Source organism: Didymella exigua (genome assembly GCF_010094145.1).
Source record: "Didymella exigua CBS 183.55 unplaced genomic scaffold M421scaffold_15, whole genome shotgun sequence".
NCBI lineage: Eukaryota > Fungi > Ascomycota > Dothideomycetes > Pleosporales > Didymellaceae > Didymella > Didymella exigua.
Window position 1 is genome coordinate 510,940 of NW_022984789.1, and position 21,189 is coordinate 532,128.

Consider the following 21,189-nt stretch of genomic DNA (forward strand, 5'->3'; position numbering starts at 1 on the left):
TACCGTGTCCGTGCACCGAACGCCCGGAGTCACCGAACGCCCGGCGCGTAACATCTACACCAGATTTCAACGCGTAATAACTCAACACCATGCCAGGATTAAGCAATGCCCTTGCAGAGATAGTTGCAATGTGACTAGAAGAAGAAGTTGTCTATACAAAGATTGCAGAAAAACACAGTGTATCACGTACAACATTGTTGCGCGCGCACCAAGGCGTGCAGGTCCCCCACTATATCAAGACACGCAACAACTAAAAACTCAACTACTAATAAGAAGAGGACCTAGTTAAGTATATAGAGAAGCTAACTAGGCGTTACTTGCCACCTACAAGGCGTATAGTACAGAATTTCGCATCTGCAGTTGCCTCAAATCCTTGCTCTAAAAGCTAGGTTACTTGCTTCCTCCACCGTCACTGCAATTGGCTCACATTATAATAGGCAATAGGTATAGACTCTAATTGCCACAACGCTGAATTAGAGCACAAGTACAAGTTATACTTTAAGCTTCTGCAGCAGAAAATTACTTAGTATAGTCTTAAGCCTAAGCACACGTACAATATAGATGAGAAGGGCTTTGCTATTAGAGTGCTGGGTAGATCTAAACAGGTATTCAGCAGGCGTTAATATTAGAAGAAGGAGGTTAGGCAGGCTTGTCAAGATAGCTCACGTGAGTGGGCGAGCCTCTTAGCTACTATCTGCGCTGATAGTACTGCTCTTCCCCTAGGCATCATCTTTGCGTCAAAGAACTCTACTATACAGAGTTGCTGGGTAGCGGATATCTACCCTGGAAAGCACTCAGCTCACGTTGCCTCTTCGCCCTCAGGATGGACAAACAATAAGATAGGATTAGCCTGGCTTGAGCAGGTGTTTGACCGCTACACCAAGCCAAAGGCGCGATTAAAGTACCAGCTTTTAATTGTGGATGGCTATGGGAGTCACCAAACGCAGAAATTTATTAAATACTGTCACTAGAAATGGATTATACTAGCAGTGTTACCACCTCACAGTACCTAGACTCTGCAGCTGTTGGACATAGTCTGCCTCAAACCTCTCTCCTCTAACTACACCTGTGAACTTAACAACCACCTCCAGGCATCTTAAGGCCTTGTGCCACTGTCTAAAGGTGACTTCCATGCCCTGTTCTGGCCTGCCTAGGTACATACGTTCAATAAAAACCTTATATTAAAGGCCTTTACAGCCACTGGCATATCTCTAGTGAATCCCCCGGCACTTAACTGCCTCTGAACACACACAAGGGATCCACCCTAATGTACACACACAGCTCAGTCTCCTCAACTGGACGGGGAGCTGTAGTTCTGAAATGGTAGTAATATCCGCGCAGGCAAGAAATGCTTTCTAAGGTAGTGGCAGCACTGTAATTCCATAGCTTAGCACGTCGTATATGCCCTTCGGGAGGCGAGATGATGGACTTCATCCTCATCAACTAGACGTAAAATGAATACCAACCAACCAACCATCTAGTGAATCCCAACGTCATACTTGATAGGTTCCACTACAGCACCCCTGACAACTCAGGATTAGTCTCCTCTAGTTCTATAGCTTATTCTGCAGAAGATTGGCTTAAGACTTGCACTACACTTCATGCAGAGGTGAAGAATAATTCCAGTGTAGGTGCGCGGAAGCTAGGTCAAACTATCCACTATCTATCAACTTAAGTAGAGTTGCTTAACACCGAACTTAACGCCTTGCGCAAGAAGCTATACTAAACCAGGAAGCACTAGAAGCAACTAAATAGGCAATTAGACTTGCAACAACACTAAGAGTACTATAGAGGCGCGATGATGTGGTCTCCTTAGTCCTTCTAGGAGGCGCGCGCTTGCATGGCTGTTGCAGACTACAAGAGGCAAGAGGATGAGCTCAAAAAGGCAGAGATGAAGGATTTAGCTGCTGATAATAAGCTTTTCAACGAGACACTAAAGGAAGAAAAGCGTGTGGCAGCAGCAAAGGCAAAGAAGGTGCGTGAGTGTGAGCGTGCAGAGGAACGCGCAGCCATCAATGCGCGCAAAGAGCAGAGACGTAAGGATAAAGAAGCTCGCAACGCTGCAAAAGCTCGCAAAGTATCCCAAAGAGGCAAGTGCACAGCCTTAAAAGCTTCTTCAGTCAAACAGAAGCCTGCGCGTCGTGCTGTGGGTGCTTGTAGTCATCCCAAGCCTGCAACGCCTCGTCTACCACGCGCAACTGTCACTACTAGGTCCAGCCGCACCGCCACGAAATATAAGTAACTTTGTATAAAAAAATTTGTTGCATAGGCCCATAGAATACTCCACTAAAAAATCTCACGATAATAACTATTGTGCATGGCTCTACAGCCTCGTCTTTGTGGTTGCAGTGCAGGGCCGGAGCGGGCGTTGTTCGACTCCGGGCGTTGTGCGCACGGACACGGTAATGGCCTTGGCACCGAAAAAGAGCCGAACCACCCGAGCACAAGTATTCGCCACCCCATGACGATATAAAGTTTTCACTCGGCATTTTCGAGTAATTAGCAGTGGTGGATGTACATGAGGCAACCCTAGGGATCTTGAAGATTAACATCGCACAAGGTGGCAGCACTCTGCATGCAGTTCTCGAGGACTACAAAACCATGACTGAGGAAACACGAATCAGCATCTTCAAGGCTTTGAACATGTCGGTATTAACATTAGCCTTTAAGTGTTTTGACGTAGCCGTCTATTGATATCCACTTCTCAACGTCTACCAGCCGTTATTCCGCCGCCCAACAAGCGCAGCCTCGTCATCACTGCAGTCGTTCAGATCCCTCTTCTGTGCATTTGAGCCACCTTTGACACTTTCACTGCGTTCAGTGACGCTCTCCAAGCTGCCTGTCCTAACAATAACGGCATCTTTCTTCGAGTCATAACCTCCTGTGATCTCGACGTTCGAGCCTGGCCTCTCGCCCTCAAAGAACGGATTCGGCTCACTGCTGATGACGACTCGCTGGGTCTTCTTGATCTCGTTGCCGGTTGGTGCAAAACTGACGACGCTATCGTGTTCAGCACAGTGCGAGGCGCCCCCCTTGTAGCTAAAGACACTTGCCAGCTCGTGCTGTGAATGGCGACGCGACTGTCTCTGGGCTCCTGTAGCGCCTGACTTGGCTCCGGACGTCGAAAGACTGCCGGATCTGAAGTCGTTCGCGAGGGAGGCATTTCCAGGCTTACGGGACGCGGCCATGGCGATACGTTTGATGAGGTTGGCCATTGTCATTTCAATGTTCAACTTGACCAGGTAGGCAAGGGGATGGAACTGAATGTAGCTAATTGCGAGTCAGTAATGCAGATCTGGCGTTTGTTGTGACAGGGTAGTACTTACACGAATGAGTTGTTTATCGACATGGCTGCAATGATCATGACGTCCATAAGGAGGGAGACGACAACGATACGTTGGTTGAAGCGGACAAGGCGGTTGTACTTGGTCAAACCATTGCTGATCAAGTTTGCCTTGACAGTCTTGAGGAAGTACCAGTTGAGTGAGGCATCGACGATGAGATACAGAAACTTCTCGATACGATCCCAGTACTCGTTGATGATGTGGTACTTGTGACTGATTTGGAGGCGCGCTGGTATCCAGATGTTGAAGACACTGATATTGATCGTAGTAACGAAAATGGCAGTGGCAATCATGATCTGTCTGGAGCGCTTGCGGTCAGGTACGATGACGCGGATACGGTTGATAATGATTTGGAGCAAGAGTTGGACCTGGACACACCACCAGAAGAGGATGGTGAAGTAGAAAGCGAAGCCTAGTACTCATCAGTGTGCATCACGAGAGTTGGGTATGCACTTGCTTACTTGGTTTGATGTATTTCAACAGATGCAAGTAGCACTCAAGACCCATTATAAATGAGATAATCAACTCCAGCCAAATCATCCAAACATACACACTTCGCAGCGGAGAACGCGAGACGTTCGATTGACCCCAAGCGAGCCATATGGCGACGATAAGGTTGATCAAAGTCAGTCCCCAAATCGTCGATGCGATGATGATATCTGCCGTGGTGATGGGCTCATTCTTGTACTGGGGTGAGATCAGAGGACCCCAGGGCTGAAAAGACGGGTCGTCACGAAACTCATGGTTCATGGCTTGCGGTAACGGAATCGACTCGATGCGTATGTGCGTGTGGTTTTAACAAAAGAAATCATAGACCGAGCGGTTGCTGGAGATTAACGACGACAGGTGAAACCCATTCTTTTGACATCTGAGGACCCAGACAATAGAAACCCAGATGTCGCTTCAGGAAAGGAGCACTCAACCTGGCAGAGACTCGAGTCAAGTTCAGGTTCGTTTATCCCTGCAATCGGCCCTGCAGGCATGATGGAATGTTACGATTTTCCGGAAGCCGCACATCAGATTGGCCTCCAGATGGCCAGGCACAAGCGCGCCATGTCGTTTGACATGCTCTTCCTGGAATAAATTCGACACTAACGTCCGCCAAGGTCAGAGGATCGTGCTGACCTGCACATGAAACGGGAGTGATCCTAGTAGTGGGACATTGATCGCACTGGCTTCCAGCCTTCCACGCATTCGACACCCACTTGACGCCACTTGATCTGCCAGACGCCCCGTATTTTCTGGATTTTTGGTCGTGTTACGGCTCCCGCGGGCCTGTCAGTCGATCCACGATGATCAATAGACTTGTCTTGTAGATCCTGCGGTCTGAACGTAACTGTATGTTACAGATGACATGACCCTCAGGGTCTCGGAGTGAAGCTGCGCATGCGTTGCATGGGACATTGCCGGAAAGCCGCAGAGCAGCAACTTGGGAAACCTTCCTCTCTGTAAATGCTTCTCTCAACATGCGAGGAAGATGCGGTGCATTATTCATAATCGAATGTAGAAAGCGTGGCAGGTTCTCCGCACTCTGTGATTTGTTGAGAATCCAGCTTAGCCCTACGCCCCGGGCGACAGCGGCCCTGGATCTTCCACGAAAGCTGGTCGGCCTTCCCGAGGTGTCAAGGCGTTAGGCCTGATGTCTCCGGGAGCCCGCAGCATCCGCGGTGCTTCACGTTCGCCGATCAATCTGACCGTCGTTGTGTTAAGGACTGATAATATCGGCACCACGACGACAGCGAGGCGCACCATCGACGTCGCAGAATACCCATAGTGATTCCATATTCGTAATGTACCTATGGACAATACCACTTCCTAGATCTTAGTGAAGACGCTGTTCATCCCTGGCGCAAGCCGCCGCGTGCACAACCGTGTGCGGTGCCTGAGCTCTAACGGCATCGAGAGTGCGGCGATCCTTCTCTGACATAGTATTCGCCGCCTGCCCATAGCTCATTACGGGGGGGGGGGGGTCCAAGCTGAGCGTCTGGGCACTTACCAAGCTTGGTGTGCCGGGGACAGCGTTGTTGTTGAAACGTTGTCGTGACGAAGCAGACGCCACCTGGGCGAGGCTGTGGAAATTGCGAGCTGCCGATGCTAAAACGCTAATCTTTACTTGAATCAACAACCGAGTCAACATCGAGCTCAGGAAAGGATTGCGATTTCGAACGATGGCGGGCTCAGGCTGAAGGACGCAATGCTTGCGCAAATCCGGAGGTCGTTTTTGCACCTATGTCACGGCAAGGAAGCCAATTGGTGGTTTGTGAGAACGATCGACAGGATCTCTTAATTTCAAACACCACCGAAGCGCCCCAGCTGAGGACAACGCGAAAGAACTTCACAAGCTGACGAGTTACTTCACAGTAGTCATTCAAAGAAAATTAGTTATCTTTTGTGGGGGAAGCTGAACCACGTGGGGACGGCTTGTGAAATCATTTAAGAAAAGGAGCGACAGGAGCGACAGTAGTCGTCTTCCACCTCCATAAAAGCAGACAAATACAGCCGACTCATGGAAGGCATTGAGGCGGGCAGCCAAGTATCAGAGATGCACTCCGGAGCTTGTAGGTTCCGCTCGGCGTCGTGGTGGAGAGTTATGTGTCGTTCACATCTGCGAACCCCTCAGCTTTTGCCGGCCTTTCCGGTTTGCATACTTGTCGGCGCAAAAGAAAATGCCAATAGAAGGCTGCTTGGAACATTTCCAGTGGAGACCTAGATATCTTATAACATTTGTTGAAACAAGAACATTGGACTTCGCTCGTACTTGGGTACCCATTGCCCTCTCCGTCTCTCGCAAAGAAGGTTCGATATATCATACGAAGCACCACACCCGAATGATTCTTTGATTTACACCAGCAAGTCCAGGTAGCTCAAGCCTTAGGCAAGAAGAAAGTGGTGTGGGTCAGACATCACTCCTGTCCCCGCAATATGCTATCCCAGTCTTCCGACGCGCGGCGGCCATATGTCTCGATAGGTAGATCCGCCCAGACTTGGGCTCGCAAGAGCTGGGGTTCCAAACTTGTCATTGCCGATCTCAGAGAACCCAACCGCGAAGTTTGCACACGTATTGAGTACAATAAGTTTAAACACCACGACACGGGAAGTGAGGCGTCAATGCCAATTCGCAACAGTCAGATCATACTGCATACGTCGGCATGCTGAGCTCAAGAATAGTAATGTCGAATTGAACTAGAGAAATTCGAGTCAAGAGCGTTTTGTCACCATTCGGGCTACTTGCGCCTGATCACTCTGGCCGCCCAAGCAGCGCACATCAATCCTTGATGACATCGTGGTGCTGCCCTCCCAAGCCGCCATGTCCTTCAAAGTGCTTCCCCATCAAATTGTCTATGTGCTCGTTCTCTGCCTCCTCACCTCGCGACAAGATTCTTACAAACTGACGCATACCGATCACCGTACAAAGTTCCGACAAGATGAATACATGATGAATACAAGAAACTCTACACTGTCATACTCCCTCACTCTCGCCATTCAATGTCACAATCGCTGACTCCCGATCCTCATCTGGGGTTTTCCCCTTACCGGCATCTCCCTCGTTGCTTCTCCTCTCACTTGCACCACGTTCCTCACAGCCCAGCTGCAGCCTCCTTCCCCTCCTCCCAACGCACGACCGTCCGAAAGCCCTACAACTTGGCGCACACACAGCAAGAATGCTGCTCACAATCTCCACCAGCGCCCAAATATCGATCGTATGCGTGATACTCGCTTTGGGCACATCCTGCACCACGGCCAAACAAACAAACCTGACCAGCGCAGCAATAATACTGACGCTCCCCATCGCAAACACAAACACCAAGCCCACTTTCTCGCTGCGCCCGAACTGCTTCGCTCGCACCCACAGCGCATGCACGGGGATACTCAGTATGATGATGTCAGTGGTGATATTGGCAACAGTGGATATCGCGACACTGTCGATGGAATGCACAGCTGAGCAGAGCGATTTACCAGGTGGCGGCGCCCAATTCGCAGACACAGGGGCACACCAAAAGGCGATGAGGCCGATATGCAGCACAAAAGTGAGGAAGGTGAAGATACTTGCACAAAGGAGAGCGATACGAGTACGCCGCCCTTGTAGGCTGAAAATGGAGTAGTAGAGAGCTAGGAACGCGGCTTTCGCGCTCCACAAGCTGATGTAGACGAAGAAGAGACTGATCCAGGATACGAAGAGAAGGTGTCCGGAGAGGAAGACCGGGACGCCGTAGTACAGGTCCTCACGGGCCGTAGAGAGGTAATGCATGCGAAGCGTGTTCTTCCAAGTGTTGATGCAGATCAAGACGCATCCGGAAACCCACGCGAAGATTATGAAAGTGTCGGAGAGGTTTGCTGCCAGAGAGGGAAGCGTGCGAGCACGGAAGCGCAATATGATGCGGACTATAGTTGGGAGGAGGGCGAGAAGCATGAGGGACCAATCGAGGGCTATGAAGCCGGCTGCGAGGTGTTAGTATGTTGATCAGATTGAACTCATGGGCGCGTACGTAGTGGAAGTTGGGTGTCGGTATGAGCCATGCTTTTGGAGGATTTACTTCCTCCGCCTGGTGGTGATGCTGATGTGTTGCGCTTCCTGTCATGGTCATTTCTGCGCTCTTTTGTACACTTCTGCAATGTAATGCGACCAGATTTATTTATCTGTGTGAATCGCGAATAGTTTTACAGCCCCCGTTCTGCTGCTGACTACGCGCAAAGTCGCTCTGGTCATACTCGCACATATGCAATCCTCCCGCCGCAGGTGAGGGCCATTGGAGCAATGGGCTGCTAAGTTGGTTCGCATCTGCTGACAAAATGTGGGCGGTGCTTCATTTGTACGGACCCGGAGGGGTGACGGGGGTTTCTGCAGCTCGCTAGGCAATAATGGATAGGGCTGACGACCGATGTGGTGCTGACTTGCATGTAGTGCAAACTCCGCGCAGACAATTGGTGAAAAGTCCTAGTTTTGCGGTGAGTTCGCTGACAATGTTAGCAGCGGAGATGGCGAGCTTAGGATAGTGTAATTGATGCTCGCTTTCAACTCGTCGGTATGCGTCCGATTAGAGCCGTTAGCAAATGTCTTAATCTATGTGGTGTGTAAATCTACCGGGAATCTCTATGTCGTAAATGCATCCTCTATGTCCTCTGATACTCGTCTATATGCAAATCACATCTATTTGGTAGCCTCCTTGACGTTGACGCCGGCGGCGCCACTCTTGTAAGCCTCGAAGCCTGCCTTGGCGGCCTCCTGTACGGTGGCCTTGCCCTCGACGATCTCCTTGCACTTGGACAGGATGTTTGTCCAGTCCTCAAATACTGTAAAGGGGACGTTCTCGCGCGCGCAGTAGTTGATCAGGTCGTGTCCCTTCTTGGCGAACAGCAGATCAGTCTCGCGAGCAGCGGAGAGATCTGAGACACCGTCACCAGCGTAGAACATGGTGGGCCTCTGGTCCTCGGGAAGAGAAGAGTACTTCCTAAGCTCGATGGACTTGTCATGTCCAAAGCCAGACTCGGGGTGCCTGAAGAGAATGGTCCAGCCACCCTCCTCGTTGATGTCCTTGCCGTCCCTGGGGCCAACCTGGTTACCGAGAACCTGCATCTTCTCGGCGTCGGGACCGACCAGCTTCTTCAACAGCGCTTTGATGATGGGCTCCATGCCTGAGCTAAGGACAACCACAGGGATGTTATTCTTCAAGCTCCACTGGAAGAACTCTGCGAAGCCGGGGTCGAGCTTGACGTTGTCGACGACGTACTGGATGCACTGGTCGTACGGACGGGTGACGCTGTCCATCATGTCCTGGAATGAGTCGCGGAAGGAGATGCTGTCGTTCAGGCAGGCAATGTTGCCCTCACGGCGCTTGTCTTGACCGTAGCCAATTGTGTCGGTCATAAAGTCATTGCCTTGTGAACGGTCAGTATGCTGGCAGTCGAAGTTGGTTGGCGACGCAACTATGACGGGGCGAGGCGTGGCGCGGCGGTCGTGAAGGGTCGGAGAAGTCGCGATGAAGGGCTCAAGACTCACTGTCCTGCTGGGTGATTGTGCCGTCAAAGTCGGTGAAGAAGATGAACTTTGGTCCCAGTCAGTGACAGTGCTCTAAAACTCGGAACGGAACAGCGTACCTTTGGGTTCGACTTCATGGCGGGAAGGTCCACGGCAGCATTATGAACACCCATCTTATCTGTGGAGGGGATTGTATGAAGGTGAAGGGATCAGCGAGCGAAGAGATGGCCGAGAAATTGTTGATAGAGGGGCCGTCAGAGCCGCCAGACCTCCAACGCTGCCGTAACAGGCAACCCGTACCATGCGCGTCATGCTTGGCGGTTCCGCATCGAGCTCCGGAGGTTCGGCGGACTACCGAGAGTGTTTTCCCAAGCTCGTGGCCGACAGAGACGAGAAGTCAAGCCGCGACAAGCATGCGGCCGTTGCTTCAGCATGCTTCGCGCTTACCAAGAGCCCATGCAGCGATAATAACACCCGTGACTCAACCCATTAGACGCGTCGTCGCCCGATCGCCGTCAACATGCGTCACCTGTCAGTACCGGCATGCGTCAACCGCCATCACGAGGCCTGAGGTCAGCAATCGGCCGCGGAGGTGGCTGCCACGTCACTTCTCGAGCTCGTCGAGATGGCTGGAAGAAAAGAGACCCCCTGGGTCTTCCGATCCCACTGCAATGCAGCCGCCTGCAACCGAGCAGAAGCCCAAGCCGTCTTCATCTGCGGACCGGACGCCGGAAGAGCTGGAAGCACGACAGGAGCGGTTGAGGCGGGAGTGGGAAGAGCAGCAAAGGAAGAGGGAAGAGGAGGCTCTGCGCAAGAAGCAGCTGGAAGAAGAAGCTCGCCGCAGGAGAGAAGAGGAGGCTCTGCGGCAGAAGCGAGAAGCAGAGGCCTTGCAAAAGAAGCAGGAGGAGGCTGCACGAAAGAGGCAGGAGCAGGAAACTCCGAGGAAGGCACAACAGTCAGTTCAGCTGAAGACTACCCCTACACAGCCGAGAGTACCCACACCAGGGCCTGTCCCGGAGCAGCCTTCAGCAGTCGAAACACAAAGACCCATTCTCGAACCTTCCGTTAGTCAAGACAGGAAGGATGTTGTGGACAACGTCAAGCGGGTACCTGACGAGCAACTGCCTTCCCACCAGGAGCGTCAGCGATCGAACCTCGAGAAGCGCTTCTCTGTCCTGATGGATGAGCTGCTGCCCAAGATCGCCATTGTCACCCAGAAAGTCAACACCTATACTGGAACGGACTACTCAGGCGTTGAGGCTTTGAGGAGGGAAATTCAAGAACAAGGTACGCACGCACTCGACATGAGAGGCTAACATGTTTAACATTACGCAGAGAAGCTTGTCAAAGCTCGCCGTCTTGCGATCGACTCGACCAAAGAAGCCCTCGATGCGGCTCTTGAAAAGCAGGCCGCCTCGCAGAAAGAGGTCGTTGCCCTCCTCGAACGCAAGCACTCCTGGTCGTCCAGTGATCTTGAACGCTACATGTCCCTAATCCGCTCCGAACACCTCAACGACAAAGCTGTAAGGGAGGCTAAAGAGGCTGTCGACGCTGCTGAGAACGCGCTGGAAGAGGCAAGAAGCTATCTGGAGAAAAGGGAGCGTGCACAGTATCACGAAGAGCAGATCTGGAGCGACACGATTCGACGGAACAGCACCTGGGTCACCTTTGGTCTGATGGGCGTTAACATCTTCCTCTTACTCCTCAGTCTGCTCATTCTCGAGCCATGGCGAAGGAGGCGGATGGTCAGGGAGATCAAAAGCGCGCTGGAAGCGCAGCAGGCTACTGCTGAAGCAGCTCTGGTCCCAACTCCTGCAGCCCAATATGTGATGGCCAATCCTGTAACTGAGCCCTCAGCCATTGTACCAGCTACATCCGTTGCAGTGTCGCAACATCAGTCTGTAGAGGCAGGAGCATTGACAGAGAAGATCGTCGAGCCAGCATCCACAGTGTCACAAGCTGTACCCGCTGCCGCTGCCGAGCCCAGCATCGACGAGTCACCGACCGCAGGAACAGTAGAGCCGTTGCGCATCACAGACGAGCATGGCAACCAGATTGGCAATGTCATTGACGAAGTTATCGAGCCCGCAATCGACCCAGCAGTCCCTGGTGCCGCACCTCTGGTACCTGAAGACGCAGAGACCACACCACAAGAAAGCATAAACATCCAGAAGGAAGCCCGGGGGTCAATGTCGACGAGCGAGAAGATTTGGGCTAGGCTCGGTTTGTGGCAGAGCAGGGCAGCCATCGTCGCCGAAGACATTGTGAGCGATCGACCCATCTCGATGCGGCGAGTCGATTTCACCACCGCCATCTTGCAAAGTGCTGCTGCAGGTGCTGTCGTTGCAGCCTTATCCATTGCGCTGCTGCTCAGGCCTAACTAATCTAGCATATAAGCTCGATGGAGACGGCATTACCGTGCAACATGCGAACAATGTACATATCTTGCATAAACCTCTCAAAGCTACACATCCCGTTTGCGCCTCCTTTGGACATAAGTCATCACTTCTCGTAGCTCTTACTTACGCGCACCGCTATAGTCCTCAAGACCGTCAGATTCCGCCCCAAGCCCGGCGCACGCGGATGCAGCGAAATTAGACTCAAAGGCCCATTCAGGCTCATTGGCGCCTCATGCGATGTCCACAGACTACTCCTATAGCTCCCCCTCGTCATACTCTGCCTCCTAATCCGGCCGACATCGACGCCGCTACATCTCTGCCTGGACCTTCAGCCCGTGGACGAATGATGAATGGGTGACCAGACTGGTCATGGAGACTTTCTGGTACGCCATGCAGGGTGGCGAGAAAGCATTCGCCAACAACTTCATGGACGTACACATTGCCGGCTATTGCGCTGTCGACGGTGACCCAGGCTCCGACTCCTTGACGACTCCCAGGGACCCGTACCTCTACGCCTACTACGCGCAGGTCGACCGCGTCTGGTGGAAATGGTAGAACCTGACCCCCTCTAAGCGCACGAAGGCTACATATGGCATTACTGTACTCACGGACCCCGCAGTCCCTAATACGACCGTGGCTGAATGACCCTCGAGTATGCGATTGCGGAAGACATCACATCACGGATGGCGATGCTATGTCGACGATGGGTGGGCCGTTCTAATACACATACATCTGAATAGTCTTCGGCTGTGTAGAGACTTTCAATGCACACATCCGACATGTAAGTGCTGTGGTCTTCCCCTGCTTCTACACTGACCCATGTCCAATTCTTGCAGCACTATTGTTCGCAAACAAGCAGCGTCCATAACTCCAGTGTGTCTATTTCTCCTACTCAACAAGTTCACCGCCGTGCAGCCGCCCAAGGCGAGCGCTCGCGAAGCTTCCCAGACGTGCATCAATGTCGAAAGCGCCGATTGGAGGGTGTCGTGCATTGCATGACGGTCATGTGAGATAGCGCGGCAGCGCCATCTGAATCGATGCGCGCCCTGCATTGCCAACGCATCACCGTACCAGAACAAAGCAATGTCCTCCAATCCATTTGTCCACGGCCGTTGGGCGCGATCTGCTAAGCAGAATCTACGGCTGGAGGTCCTTCATTGGAACCCCTCTTTCTGTGCCTCGAGCGTTGTTTGCGATCTCGCGCTACCCCGCTAGATCCGGCGCATTTATCGATCGATAAACATCTGAAGCTACAGCAACAGCATTGCAATCCGCAGCAGCAGCAACGACTCGCAGGCTCGTGCGCCCACATCTATTCCAACCCGACGAGATGAACGCCGACCCCCTCACAGGGCAGCCGCTGCCCGCTAGCGCAATTCAGCGTGTCCTGTTCATCGCGCCCAAAGTCCACGTCTACCAAATCCCGCCCGCAACCTCCACAAAGGGCTACCAGGCCAGCAGCTGGACCGCAAACAACAATAAGATGCAGATATTTACCGCGCGGATACGTATCGTCGAGACCTCGATCCCACCCGAGCGCGACGACGCCGACGAAAAGGTGTCGACCACCATCTTGCTCGAGGATTCCAAGACCGGCGACCTGTTCGCCGCGGCGCCATATACGAGTGAGCGCGCGGTTGAGCAGGCGCTGGATAGCAGTCGGTTCTTCGCGATCACAGTGGTGGGCGAGGGGCGGAAGGCGGTGTTGGGCATGGGATTCGAGGAGCGCAGCGAGGCGTTTGATTTCAGCATTGCATTGCAAGACGCGCGGAAGGCGCTGGGCTTTGAATCCAAAGCTGCAAATCCCGGCGCAAAGCCTATGTCTAAGCAGGAGGAAGTCAAGCGCGATTTCAGCCTCAAGGAGGGCGAGACAATAAGCATCAACCTGGGAGGCTTGAAGGGAAGACGGCAGCGCCCGGATGCAGAGAAGAGTCCGAATGAGCAGAAGAGTGAGCAGGAGGCGCTGTTCAGTATTGCACCGCCGCCGGGGAGTGGTGGGGCGAGTTTCCTGCCGCCGCCGCCTAGTGCGAAGAGTGTGAAGGAGGAGAGAAGGCGGAGTAGGCAGAACTTTGAGCCCACGCCGGAAGATCTGGGGTTCGACGATGGAGAATTCGGCGAGTTTCAGTAAAGCTGCATAAGGGATATGGGTGGTGGATTTGCTGCATATATGGAGTTCTGCATAGTATTATAGATCCACGAATTACGCCGTGCACGTACAAGATCAACCGTCTTGCTCCTGGCTTTCATGCACATCTCGGTTGATGATACCAAGAGGTGTGTACCTCTCCACTTCTTAGAGTGGCGCTGACGGCTGTGGATCCCACTTCTCGATGCGTTCTCTCAAAGCAACTAGACGCGTGGGCAAGTCGAGAGTCACGAACCTGATACTACTGCTCTTGATAGTCATCTCTGTGGTAGCATCGATGAAGGCGTTGACTAGTTCTAGAATAGGCTGTTTGATCCTGACGTGCTGATTTCGAGCCCACATCTTCTTCAACTGCACCAGAAAGTGACTGAGACCTGTCTCGTAATGACTGAGCGAGTCGCAAACAGCGCCCACGCTGTTCCTGTCTGTTGGCATGTCGAAGGTATACCTCCACCTGACTTCCGAATAGCCGGCCTGGTTGCGCAGCCTCGCCCAGGCGGCCAGTCTGCAGAAGAATATGAAGTAGAGACGCATATTATCTCGTGAGGTGCTGTGTTCCAGATCGTCAAGTCGAGCATGATGTGCACCTTGAGGACCGGGATTGGTTCCCCTGATGGTATACAAGTTGCCAAAAGATTGACAGGCCTTCCAGTGATTTGCTATCGTATCGTCGAGGAGAAAGTCCTTCGGTGGATAGGTGAACGATTTTGAGAGGCCGGGGTAAATTTCGATAGTCAGATTTGCATTGCGCGACAGCAAGGCTCTATGAGACGGTTGCAGACTTTGGAGCCATTTTATAGCCTTGCTGAAGTTGAGGTTCTTGATAATCCACGTAAATGAAGCCTTAGGAAAGTATATGTACGCTGCTTCAATACGGACGGCACGGCATACATGTAACAACGCCACCGGCTGGTGTCGTGTACGGCCACAGTTCATCAAAATCGGTCTTTGGAGATCGCCAAATACGTGAGCATAGATCTGTGTCCTGATCTCGGAAGGAAGTTTTGCCAGCGGGCAAGGCTTCGATGATCTCAGGGGCTTGATATAGTACAGGCCTGCGTTGTAGGCAATACTTTCGCGAACACGCTTGGTGAGAGTCGAAGGGCGTTTCAGCTTCCTGTTAGAAGCCAGACCTCCCAAAGACGCTCTTGGGCCAGGTGTCTTGGTCGGCGTCTTGGTCGGTGTCTTCAGTAGTGTCGTGGTGTCTTCGCATGCTCCACCCTCATGACTAGCTCTCGAAGTTGAGGCCGCAGTCTCACGAGCAAAGGACGGCACTGTCATAGTCTTATGCGATGGAAAGTAGAATGATTGCAAGACGAGAGGCTATCGAGGAATTGATGTTCCAGTCTTCGTGAATTCGTAAGGGACTTAAGGTGTCTGCATGCGGTATCAATTGACGGAGCGGGTAGGGCGCGTCAGGGCCGCTGCATGTGCGGAAGTGCAGTACGTACTTATCCAGGATGAAGAGGATGTATCTGGGGTCGGCCGATACACAAAGTGAATTATGCAGTGTTGACAGTTGTTGCTCGCGTACTAGGGGAGGAAAGAGAAGTGGGGCGCCACGTGAGCACGCGCCATTGTTCCTTCCCATTTACTCGACCAACGGGTCGTGCCACCAACACCAATCCAGCTCAACATTGCTTCGATGGCGGATGCAAACCTCCATGATGGCAGATGACATGGACGTCACGCCGCCTTCACCCCGTGGCACGAAACGTAAAGGCGACGATATCCTGCCTCTTCCGGCACCACGGCGGATCAAAGCACTCGCACAGGATGTTGTCAACAAGATTGCGGCAGGAGAGATTATCGTTGCACCAGTGCATGCACTGAAAGAGCTAATTGAGAATGCTATTGATGCAGGGTCAACCGCGCTGGAGATCCTAGTCAAAGATGGCGGTCTCAAGCTGCTACAAATCGCAGACAATGGCCACGGCATCGATGTCGGTCTTTCTTTATTATCCACTGAACACAAGCTCACATTTCTCACAGAAAGAAGATCTGCCAATCTTGTGTGAGCGTTTCACAACGTCGAAGTTGAAAGCATTCGAAGACCTTACCTCTATCGGCACATATGGCTTTCGAGGAGAAGCGCTTGCAAGTATCAGTCACATCGCTCACTTGAAGGTCACGACGAGAACGAAGGAGTCTAGTTGTGCTTGGGAAGCTCACTATGCTGATGGTAAGCTGGCTAGCCCCAAGCTAGGGCAGAGTACCGAACCAAAGCCCAAAGCCGGGAGACAGGGCACTGTCATCACGGTCAGTCATACACTTCGGCGATAGCGATATTACAACTGATACAACACAGATTGAGGACTTGTTCTACAACGTTCCTTCAAGACGACGTGCTTTTCGCTCGGCCAGCGAGGAGTACGCAAAGATCCTCGATCTGGTCGGTCGGTATGCTGTCCATTGCGCTGGCGTAGCATTCTCATGCAAGAAAGCTGGCGATAACTCTGGAAGCGGTGTCTCTGTTCCTGCTGCCGCTGAGACAAAAGACCGCATACGGCAGATTCACGGCAGTGCAGCAGCAAACGAGCTTGTCCGTCTCAAAGCTGAAGACCAGCGCTGGGGCTTCAAGTGCGAGGGCTGGGTGAGCAACGCAAACTACAGCTCAAAGCGCACGAGCCTGTTGCTCTTCATCAATCACCGATCCGTCGATTCACAAATGATCAAGAAGAACGTTGAACAGACTTACGCTACCTTCCTGCCAAAAGGCGGTCATCCGTTCGTGTACCTCAGCCTCGAGATCGAGCCGCAGCGAGTCGACGTCAACGTGCATCCAACGAAACGCGAAGTGCACTTTCTGAATGAAGATGAAATCGTCGCCATGATTTGCGACGAGATTCGCGAGAGTCTAAGTAAGGTCGACACAAGCAGGTCTTTCATGACGCAGTCGCTACTTTCGAACACAACTAGGAAAGTCTCAATTGTCACGCCCATGAAGAAAATAATCCCAGCGACACCGAGCAAAGACGATCCACCGGAACGCAGTGTCTCGCACGTCCCAAGGACGGTGACGAAGAGGGCGAATGAGAACAACCTTGTTCGTACAGACGCATCAGCACGCAAGATTACGTCGATGTTACGACCAGAGCGAACTGTTGAAGAAGCAGCTGCTGAGGGCGACGATGATGATATGAAGTATGAGTACGTGGAACGAGAACCGATGGCTTGTCGTCTGACTTCCATAAAAGAGCTGCGCGGCGAAGTGAGAGACGCCATGCACAACGAGCTCACAGACATAATCTCGACACATACATTTGTCGGGATCGTGGATGAGCAGAAACGGATCGTGGCAATACAGGGAGGCGTGAAGTTGTTTCTCGTCGACTATGGCATGCTCTGCAACGAGTACTTTTACCAAGTCGGGCTTACAGAATTTGCCAATTACGGCCTAATACGTTTCAATCCACCACTGCCTCTACAAGATCTGCTTGAGGTGGCAGCCAACCAAGAGATGAAAAATTCCGGCGATGCTGCGGATGAAGTTGACTGGGATGAAGTTGTTGACAGCGTGAGAGAGCTGCTGATCGGTAAAGCACCACTGCTAAGCGAGTACTTCTCCATTGAGATCACTGCAGAAGGCGAGTTGTGCTCCATACCCATCCTCACCAAGGGCTACACCCCCTCGTTGGCAAAGCTTCCAGAGTTCCTGCTGCGTCTTGGCCCCCATATCAACTGGGAGGATGAGAGGGAGTGCTTCAGGACGCTCCTGCGTGAGCTGGCTTCATTCTATACACCTGAAAGCTTACCACGACTGCCTTCCAAGTCGGCAGAGGACAACGGCAAAAGGAAGGATGCAGTCATCGAAGAAGATTCAGAGATTGCGTTGAGACGTCGAAAGGTGAGGAAAGCGGTTGAGCACGTCATCTTCCCAGCTTGCAAGGCACGACTGGTGGCCACGAAAGGACTGCTGAAGGGTGTCATGGAAGTCGCCAACCTGAAGGGACTTTACAGGGTCTTTGAGCGTTGTTAGAGACAGGGCGACGGTGTATGGCGAAAGGATGTGCCATCAACGTGGACCGAAATCGTGGAGGGACTCAGCTATTGTATTCTTATGAACAATATTGACTAAAGCGGTGAATTGGCTTTATTCATCTGAGCTGTCAAGACTGTAGTTGTGCGGTATGTAAGCGTGTCCTAAGCACACGACCTATCCGTTAAGTAGTCTTCACACTGCACGCCCAGTTCTACTGGGCACTCCATCTTCACGATGAGTCCCGAAGTGTGAACTTCGCTGATGTTGTGAGAAGGATCACGAATGCTGTGACACTGAGACCGTGCTCCGTTGCGGCTGTGGAGGGGCTGCCAAGTGAATGCACGTGCAGTCGCGATTGACGGGGCGCAGGAGCATATCTTGCGCGCCTTGTTTTGTTTCTGATCATTAACATCCGCAGTCAACAATCAACAAGTCAACTCAACTGCACAAGATCGTAACGCGCAATCGGTCTTCTTCATTGTCAGTATCACAATGCCGGCAGAACAAGCATCAGTTGAAGTCCGCCGCAAGGCGGCCCGTGAAGTAATCGACATTCTCCACGAGATTGCAACTCTACTCGTATGTTTAACAAATACAGTCATACTCGATCTAGCTAACAATGTCAGAACACACACCTCGACCGCCAGCAACTTTCCTATTGCGTCTCTTTGATCGAGAACGGTGCAAACCCCGAAGCGTTAGCGGTACGTGCATCCATCCTTCTCTCCCAGCTCGGCATGATGGCGTTGCTACGTGCAGTCCCGCCACGCTGCAAGTGGTAGCCATGCCTCCCACGCCCTCATGTACTGACACATTGCAGAAAGTGATCCAACAATTACGCGTTCAATACCCACTCTCGGAAGACGGCGATGCAGAGGTCTGAAGTTGAAGCACTAAGCGCGCGCTGACAGCGATCGGCGACAGAAACTTATGCAGCCGTGTACAAACGCAGTCCATGTTTCATATCTTCGCGCAACGCCAGCACTGCATATGATTATCTGCCGCTTATCGTCGTGGACCATGTCGGTTGCCGGAAGTTAGTGTTGGTGTTACGATTACCGACAACCCTGGACCACCCGCAGGCAGCTTGGCCAGAAAGCTTGGGATACGCTTTGATGGAGGGGGATGCGGGGTCGTTGTTGGACGCGCCAAGGGCTCGCTATCAACCACATGCAATGTTATCAAACTCTCCCGGATGACGCGATAAGGTGGAAGTACGACGGCTGTACGGGACGGCAGTTCTTTGCTCCCCCCATAGCTGCGAGGGACTGCAGGTCGCGAGATATTCAACGAAGCGCTCGGAAGCATCATGCAACTAGCCATCTTAGATGTCATCATTGAAGCCTAGCCGATGCTCTAGAGTCGTGGCTTGGGTATGATGGGAAACGCCTAATGTGAAATGCTGACAGCGAATGGTTGGGTATCTCAAATCTCAACAGGAAGGGTATCTTCCGAAGGAAATAGGTTTCAAGGAAAATGTGAACGCTGCCCTTAGCGTAGGGAGTCAGATCATCTGCTTCCCCAGGTGGGCGATGACTGACGTTGTCTGAAGTTGCCCTTCTCGTCAGCCACCTTGCGAAGTGCCTTCTCGGCCTTTGCCTCCTGCTTGTCGAGGAAGCCATTGTAGACTGTGGGGAGAATGCGCTTGGAATCTGAAGAAGGCGTTAGCTCGCAACCCGGAAATCCTGAAGAATGTTACTTACTGGCATGATCTCCAGCAAACAAAATGCCATCTGCACCCTTCTCTCCAGCAATCTTGACGGCCTCCTCCAACAAGCCCTCTCCGACACCCTTGCCTCTGTACTTGAGCTTAACAGTCCAGCCTCTGACGATGGCCTTTCCCCTTCTTCTCCGGCCACGCTTCTTCGCCGCATCACCGTCTGCCCATCCAAGAACAAGAGCACCAATGACATCGTTCCCCCACTTCGCAACAATGACACGGTCGTCACCAAGCCACTCTATACCAATCTCCTCGGCGAGGCCAATGTACCCGCCAGTCAGCCATCGAATGAAGATCAAGAATGACATCGTGATACCGCCCGCTGTCGTGACGAACACAAACGGGTCGCCGTGCTTGCGCACGTACTGTGCAACGACGGCCAAGATCACGCCCAGCACGGCAAGGTTGATGGGGTGGAAGATCATCGTCTTGCTTGCAACCTGGCGCTGCTGGGCTACCGAGTCGGCGATCAGGTTCAGGCCGTCGATCCGATCGTCTTCTGAGTCGGCAGTGTAGGTGGAGAGCTGGGGTAGCTCGTTTGTTGGCGCTTGCACGGGCGCGGAGGCTTCGCTGGACGCCATGATCTCAGTCTCGAGGGGCGACGGGTAGGCAGGCGCAGGCAAGGTCGAGTAGGATAGTGATGTTGGCACGTGGGGGTGTGATTGGGACGAGTAGTAGCTGTTGGTGCGGAAAGTCGTTGGCGTGCCCAATGGCGATGGCAGGTCCGGATCAATTCTCAGGTTTGCACTGAGAGATGTAAAAAACGCTGCGTTGAAGCGTTAGCCATTTACTCCGTCCTAGTGTTTAGCCGAAACAAAGTGCTTGAAATCATGTCGACCAATAGGCACACGACGATCCCGCCAGAAGTAAACATACCAGCACTTGTGCGAAATCCAGGAAGCGAAGGTATCGCAGGGATAGCCTTTTCGAATCCAGTGAACTGGTTCGTAATGACCGTATCTCCGAGAGAATATCGTTGCGGGAATGCGTGCGGGCCCGGCGGGACTTTGAGGTGCGAGGGAGGAAGTTGGCGGCCCATGTTAATAGCAATTACGAACGTACATATACGAATTTCGTCAGGGTCCGGCCTTAACTAAAAGGAACAAAATAGTATTAAATGAGTAACGTGATCCGGGATCCAATAAACAAATATGTGGGAAGCGGTAGTCAAGGTAAGGTGAAGAGGTAGCAGCCTCGGAAAAATATGATGCACTGGTGGGAAAACGTGCATCTATGTATTGGTTCAGCCAAGACGACGTACACATGGGGACGCAGTGTGGGCGTCTGGCGGCTGGTAGTGGGAATGGGCCACAGGCGCGATCTGCACAGGCCTTATCCGCGCCAGCATGCCTTGTGCAGGGTAGCTAGACGGCGATTCCCTATTGGCGAGGGCATGAAATGCGCAGATAACGCTGTGCGCACTCACAGCTCTGGGCCCTCGCTATTATACTTGCAGAATCTTGGATGCCGGCATGTGCAGATTTTGCGGAAGGATCTGTTGGGTTGGAAGTGCTGCGAAGCATGCGTTGCTGAGGCACAGTTCGTGACCCAAACTTTCGCACAGCCACTAATTCGGTTAGAAGCCTGAGTCCGTCTGTCACTGTAACAGCAGGCGACAATG

General features: G+C 52.5%; 11 protein-coding genes across 11 annotated transcripts; 6 read left to right on the forward strand and 5 right to left on the reverse strand.

Moving 5' to 3' along the window:
• Positions 1-527: 527 nt before the first annotated feature.
• M421DRAFT_63740 (CENP-B protein) lies at positions 528-971 on the forward strand (the record flags this gene model as incomplete). Its single annotated transcript, XM_033596082.1, has 2 exons — positions 528-618; positions 688-971. Coding segments are annotated over 2 exons (375 nt in total), but the record flags the coding sequence as incomplete, so codon positions are not given.
• An 854-nt stretch (positions 972-1,825) lies between these two features.
• Positions 1,826-2,242, forward strand: M421DRAFT_63875 (uncharacterized protein; the record flags this gene model as incomplete). The annotated part of the gene is made up of 1 exon (XM_033596093.1): positions 1,826-2,242. A coding segment is annotated over one exon (417 nt), but the record flags the coding sequence as incomplete, so codon positions are not given.
• A 460-nt stretch (positions 2,243-2,702) lies between these two features.
• Positions 2,703-4,348, reverse strand: M421DRAFT_166662 (uncharacterized protein). The gene is made up of 3 exons (XM_033587731.1): positions 3,806-4,348; positions 3,327-3,756; positions 2,703-3,270 (listed from the first exon to the last, which is right to left on the reverse strand). Exons 1-3 carry the CDS (start codon positions 4,092-4,094, stop codon positions 2,712-2,714), a joined length of 1,278 nt encoding a protein of 425 aa, XP_033448287.1. The 5' UTR covers positions 4,095-4,348; the 3' UTR covers positions 2,703-2,711.
• A 2,299-nt stretch (positions 4,349-6,647) lies between these two features.
• Positions 6,648-8,120, reverse strand: M421DRAFT_421227 (uncharacterized protein). The gene is made up of 2 exons (XM_033592759.1): positions 7,832-8,120; positions 6,648-7,784 (listed from the first exon to the last, which is right to left on the reverse strand). The coding sequence occupies exons 1-2, from the start codon at positions 7,860-7,862 to the stop codon at positions 6,805-6,807; spliced, it is 1,011 nt and encodes a 336-aa protein (XP_033448288.1). The 5' UTR covers positions 7,863-8,120; the 3' UTR covers positions 6,648-6,804.
• Positions 8,121-8,175: 55 nt separating this feature from the next.
• Positions 8,176-9,467, reverse strand: M421DRAFT_421228 (uncharacterized protein). The gene is made up of 3 exons (XM_033592760.1): positions 9,441-9,467; positions 9,343-9,388; positions 8,176-9,221 (listed from the first exon to the last, which is right to left on the reverse strand). The coding sequence occupies exons 1-3, from the start codon at positions 9,456-9,458 to the stop codon at positions 8,494-8,496; spliced, it is 792 nt and encodes a 263-aa protein (XP_033448289.1). The 5' UTR covers positions 9,459-9,467; the 3' UTR covers positions 8,176-8,493.
• A 525-nt stretch (positions 9,468-9,992) lies between these two features.
• Positions 9,993-11,705, forward strand: M421DRAFT_63906 (uncharacterized protein; the record flags this gene model as incomplete). The annotated part of the gene is made up of 3 exons (XM_033596095.1): positions 9,993-10,608; positions 10,657-11,162; positions 11,259-11,705. The coding sequence occupies 3 exons, from the start codon at positions 9,993-9,995 to the stop codon at positions 11,703-11,705; spliced, it is 1,569 nt and encodes a 522-aa protein (XP_033448290.1).
• A 1,345-nt stretch (positions 11,706-13,050) lies between these two features.
• On the forward strand, positions 13,051-13,848 carry M421DRAFT_92855 (adaptin ear-binding coat-associated protein 2; the record flags this gene model as incomplete). Its single annotated transcript, XM_033598066.1, has 1 exon — positions 13,051-13,848. The coding sequence occupies one exon, from the start codon at positions 13,051-13,053 to the stop codon at positions 13,846-13,848; it is 798 nt and encodes a 265-aa protein (XP_033448291.1).
• A 432-nt stretch (positions 13,849-14,280) lies between these two features.
• Positions 14,281-14,979, reverse strand: M421DRAFT_39695 (uncharacterized protein; the record flags this gene model as incomplete). Its single annotated transcript, XM_033590123.1, has 2 exons — positions 14,281-14,405; positions 14,463-14,979. Coding segments are annotated over 2 exons (642 nt in total), but the record flags the coding sequence as incomplete, so codon positions are not given.
• A 506-nt stretch (positions 14,980-15,485) lies between these two features.
• M421DRAFT_421230 (DNA mismatch repair protein mutL) lies at positions 15,486-18,005 on the forward strand. The gene is made up of 3 exons (XM_033592761.1): positions 15,486-15,809; positions 15,859-16,125; positions 16,175-18,005. Exons 1-3 carry the CDS (start codon positions 15,534-15,536, stop codon positions 17,843-17,845), a joined length of 2,214 nt encoding a protein of 737 aa, XP_033448293.1. The 5' UTR covers positions 15,486-15,533; the 3' UTR covers positions 17,846-18,005.
• A 335-nt stretch (positions 18,006-18,340) lies between these two features.
• M421DRAFT_64052 (uncharacterized protein) lies at positions 18,341-18,731 on the forward strand (the record flags this gene model as incomplete). The annotated part of the gene is made up of 3 exons (XM_033596111.1): positions 18,341-18,427; positions 18,475-18,552; positions 18,669-18,731. The coding sequence occupies 3 exons, from the start codon at positions 18,341-18,343 to the stop codon at positions 18,729-18,731; spliced, it is 228 nt and encodes a 75-aa protein (XP_033448294.1).
• A 540-nt stretch (positions 18,732-19,271) lies between these two features.
• On the reverse strand, positions 19,272-21,063 carry M421DRAFT_166782 (uncharacterized protein). The gene is made up of 3 exons (XM_033587733.1): positions 20,445-21,063; positions 19,552-20,334; positions 19,272-19,500 (listed from the first exon to the last, which is right to left on the reverse strand). The coding sequence occupies exons 1-3, from the start codon at positions 20,605-20,607 to the stop codon at positions 19,358-19,360; spliced, it is 1,089 nt and encodes a 362-aa protein (XP_033448295.1). The 5' UTR covers positions 20,608-21,063; the 3' UTR covers positions 19,272-19,357.
• Positions 21,064-21,189: the final 126 nt, after the last annotated feature.

What these genes read in the sequence shown, in the direction of transcription:
- M421DRAFT_166782 (XM_033587733.1), bottom strand. Translation starts at nt 20,607, where the DNA reads ATGGGCCGCCAACTTCCTCCCTCGCACCTCAAAGTCCCGCCGGGCCCG. An exon ending in TGGATTTCGCACAAGTGCTG is followed by an intron (nt 20,335 to 20,444) that starts GTATGTTTACTT and finishes GCTTCAACGCAG; the next exon opens with CGTTTTTTACATCTCTCAGT. An exon ending in GTTTGCTGGAGATCATGCCA is followed by an intron (nt 19,501 to 19,551) that starts GTAAGTAACATT and finishes CGCCTTCTTCAG; the next exon opens with ATTCCAAGCGCATTCTCCCC.
- M421DRAFT_421230 (XM_033592761.1), top strand. Translation starts at nt 15,534, where the DNA reads ATGGCAGATGACATGGACGTCACGCCGCCTTCACCCCGTGGCACGAAA. An exon ending in ACAATGGCCACGGCATCGAT is followed by an intron (nt 15,810 to 15,858) that starts GTCGGTCTTTCT and finishes CATTTCTCACAG; the next exon opens with AAAGAAGATCTGCCAATCTT. An exon ending in GACAGGGCACTGTCATCACG is followed by an intron (nt 16,126 to 16,174) that starts GTCAGTCATACA and finishes GATACAACACAG; the next exon opens with ATTGAGGACTTGTTCTACAA.
- M421DRAFT_166662 (XM_033587731.1), bottom strand. Translation starts at nt 4,094, where the DNA reads ATGAACCATGAGTTTCGTGACGACCCGTCTTTTCAGCCCTGGGGTCCT. An exon ending in GTTGAAATACATCAAACCAA is followed by an intron (nt 3,757 to 3,805) that starts GTAAGCAAGTGC and finishes GATGAGTACTAG; the next exon opens with GCTTCGCTTTCTACTTCACC. An exon ending in TCGATAAACAACTCATTCGT is followed by an intron (nt 3,271 to 3,326) that starts GTAAGTACTACC and finishes ACTCGCAATTAG; the next exon opens with CTACATTCAGTTCCATCCCC.
- M421DRAFT_421227 (XM_033592759.1), bottom strand. Translation starts at nt 7,862, where the DNA reads ATGGCTCATACCGACACCCAACTTCCACTAC. An exon ending in CGACACCCAACTTCCACTAC is followed by an intron (nt 7,785 to 7,831) that starts GTACGCGCCCAT and finishes AACACCTCGCAG; the next exon opens with CCGGCTTCATAGCCCTCGAT.
- M421DRAFT_421228 (XM_033592760.1), bottom strand. An exon ending in CACAATCACCCAGCAGGACA is followed by an intron (nt 9,222 to 9,342) that starts GTGAGTCTTGAG and finishes ACCGTTCACAAG; the next exon opens with GCAATGACTTTATGACCGAC.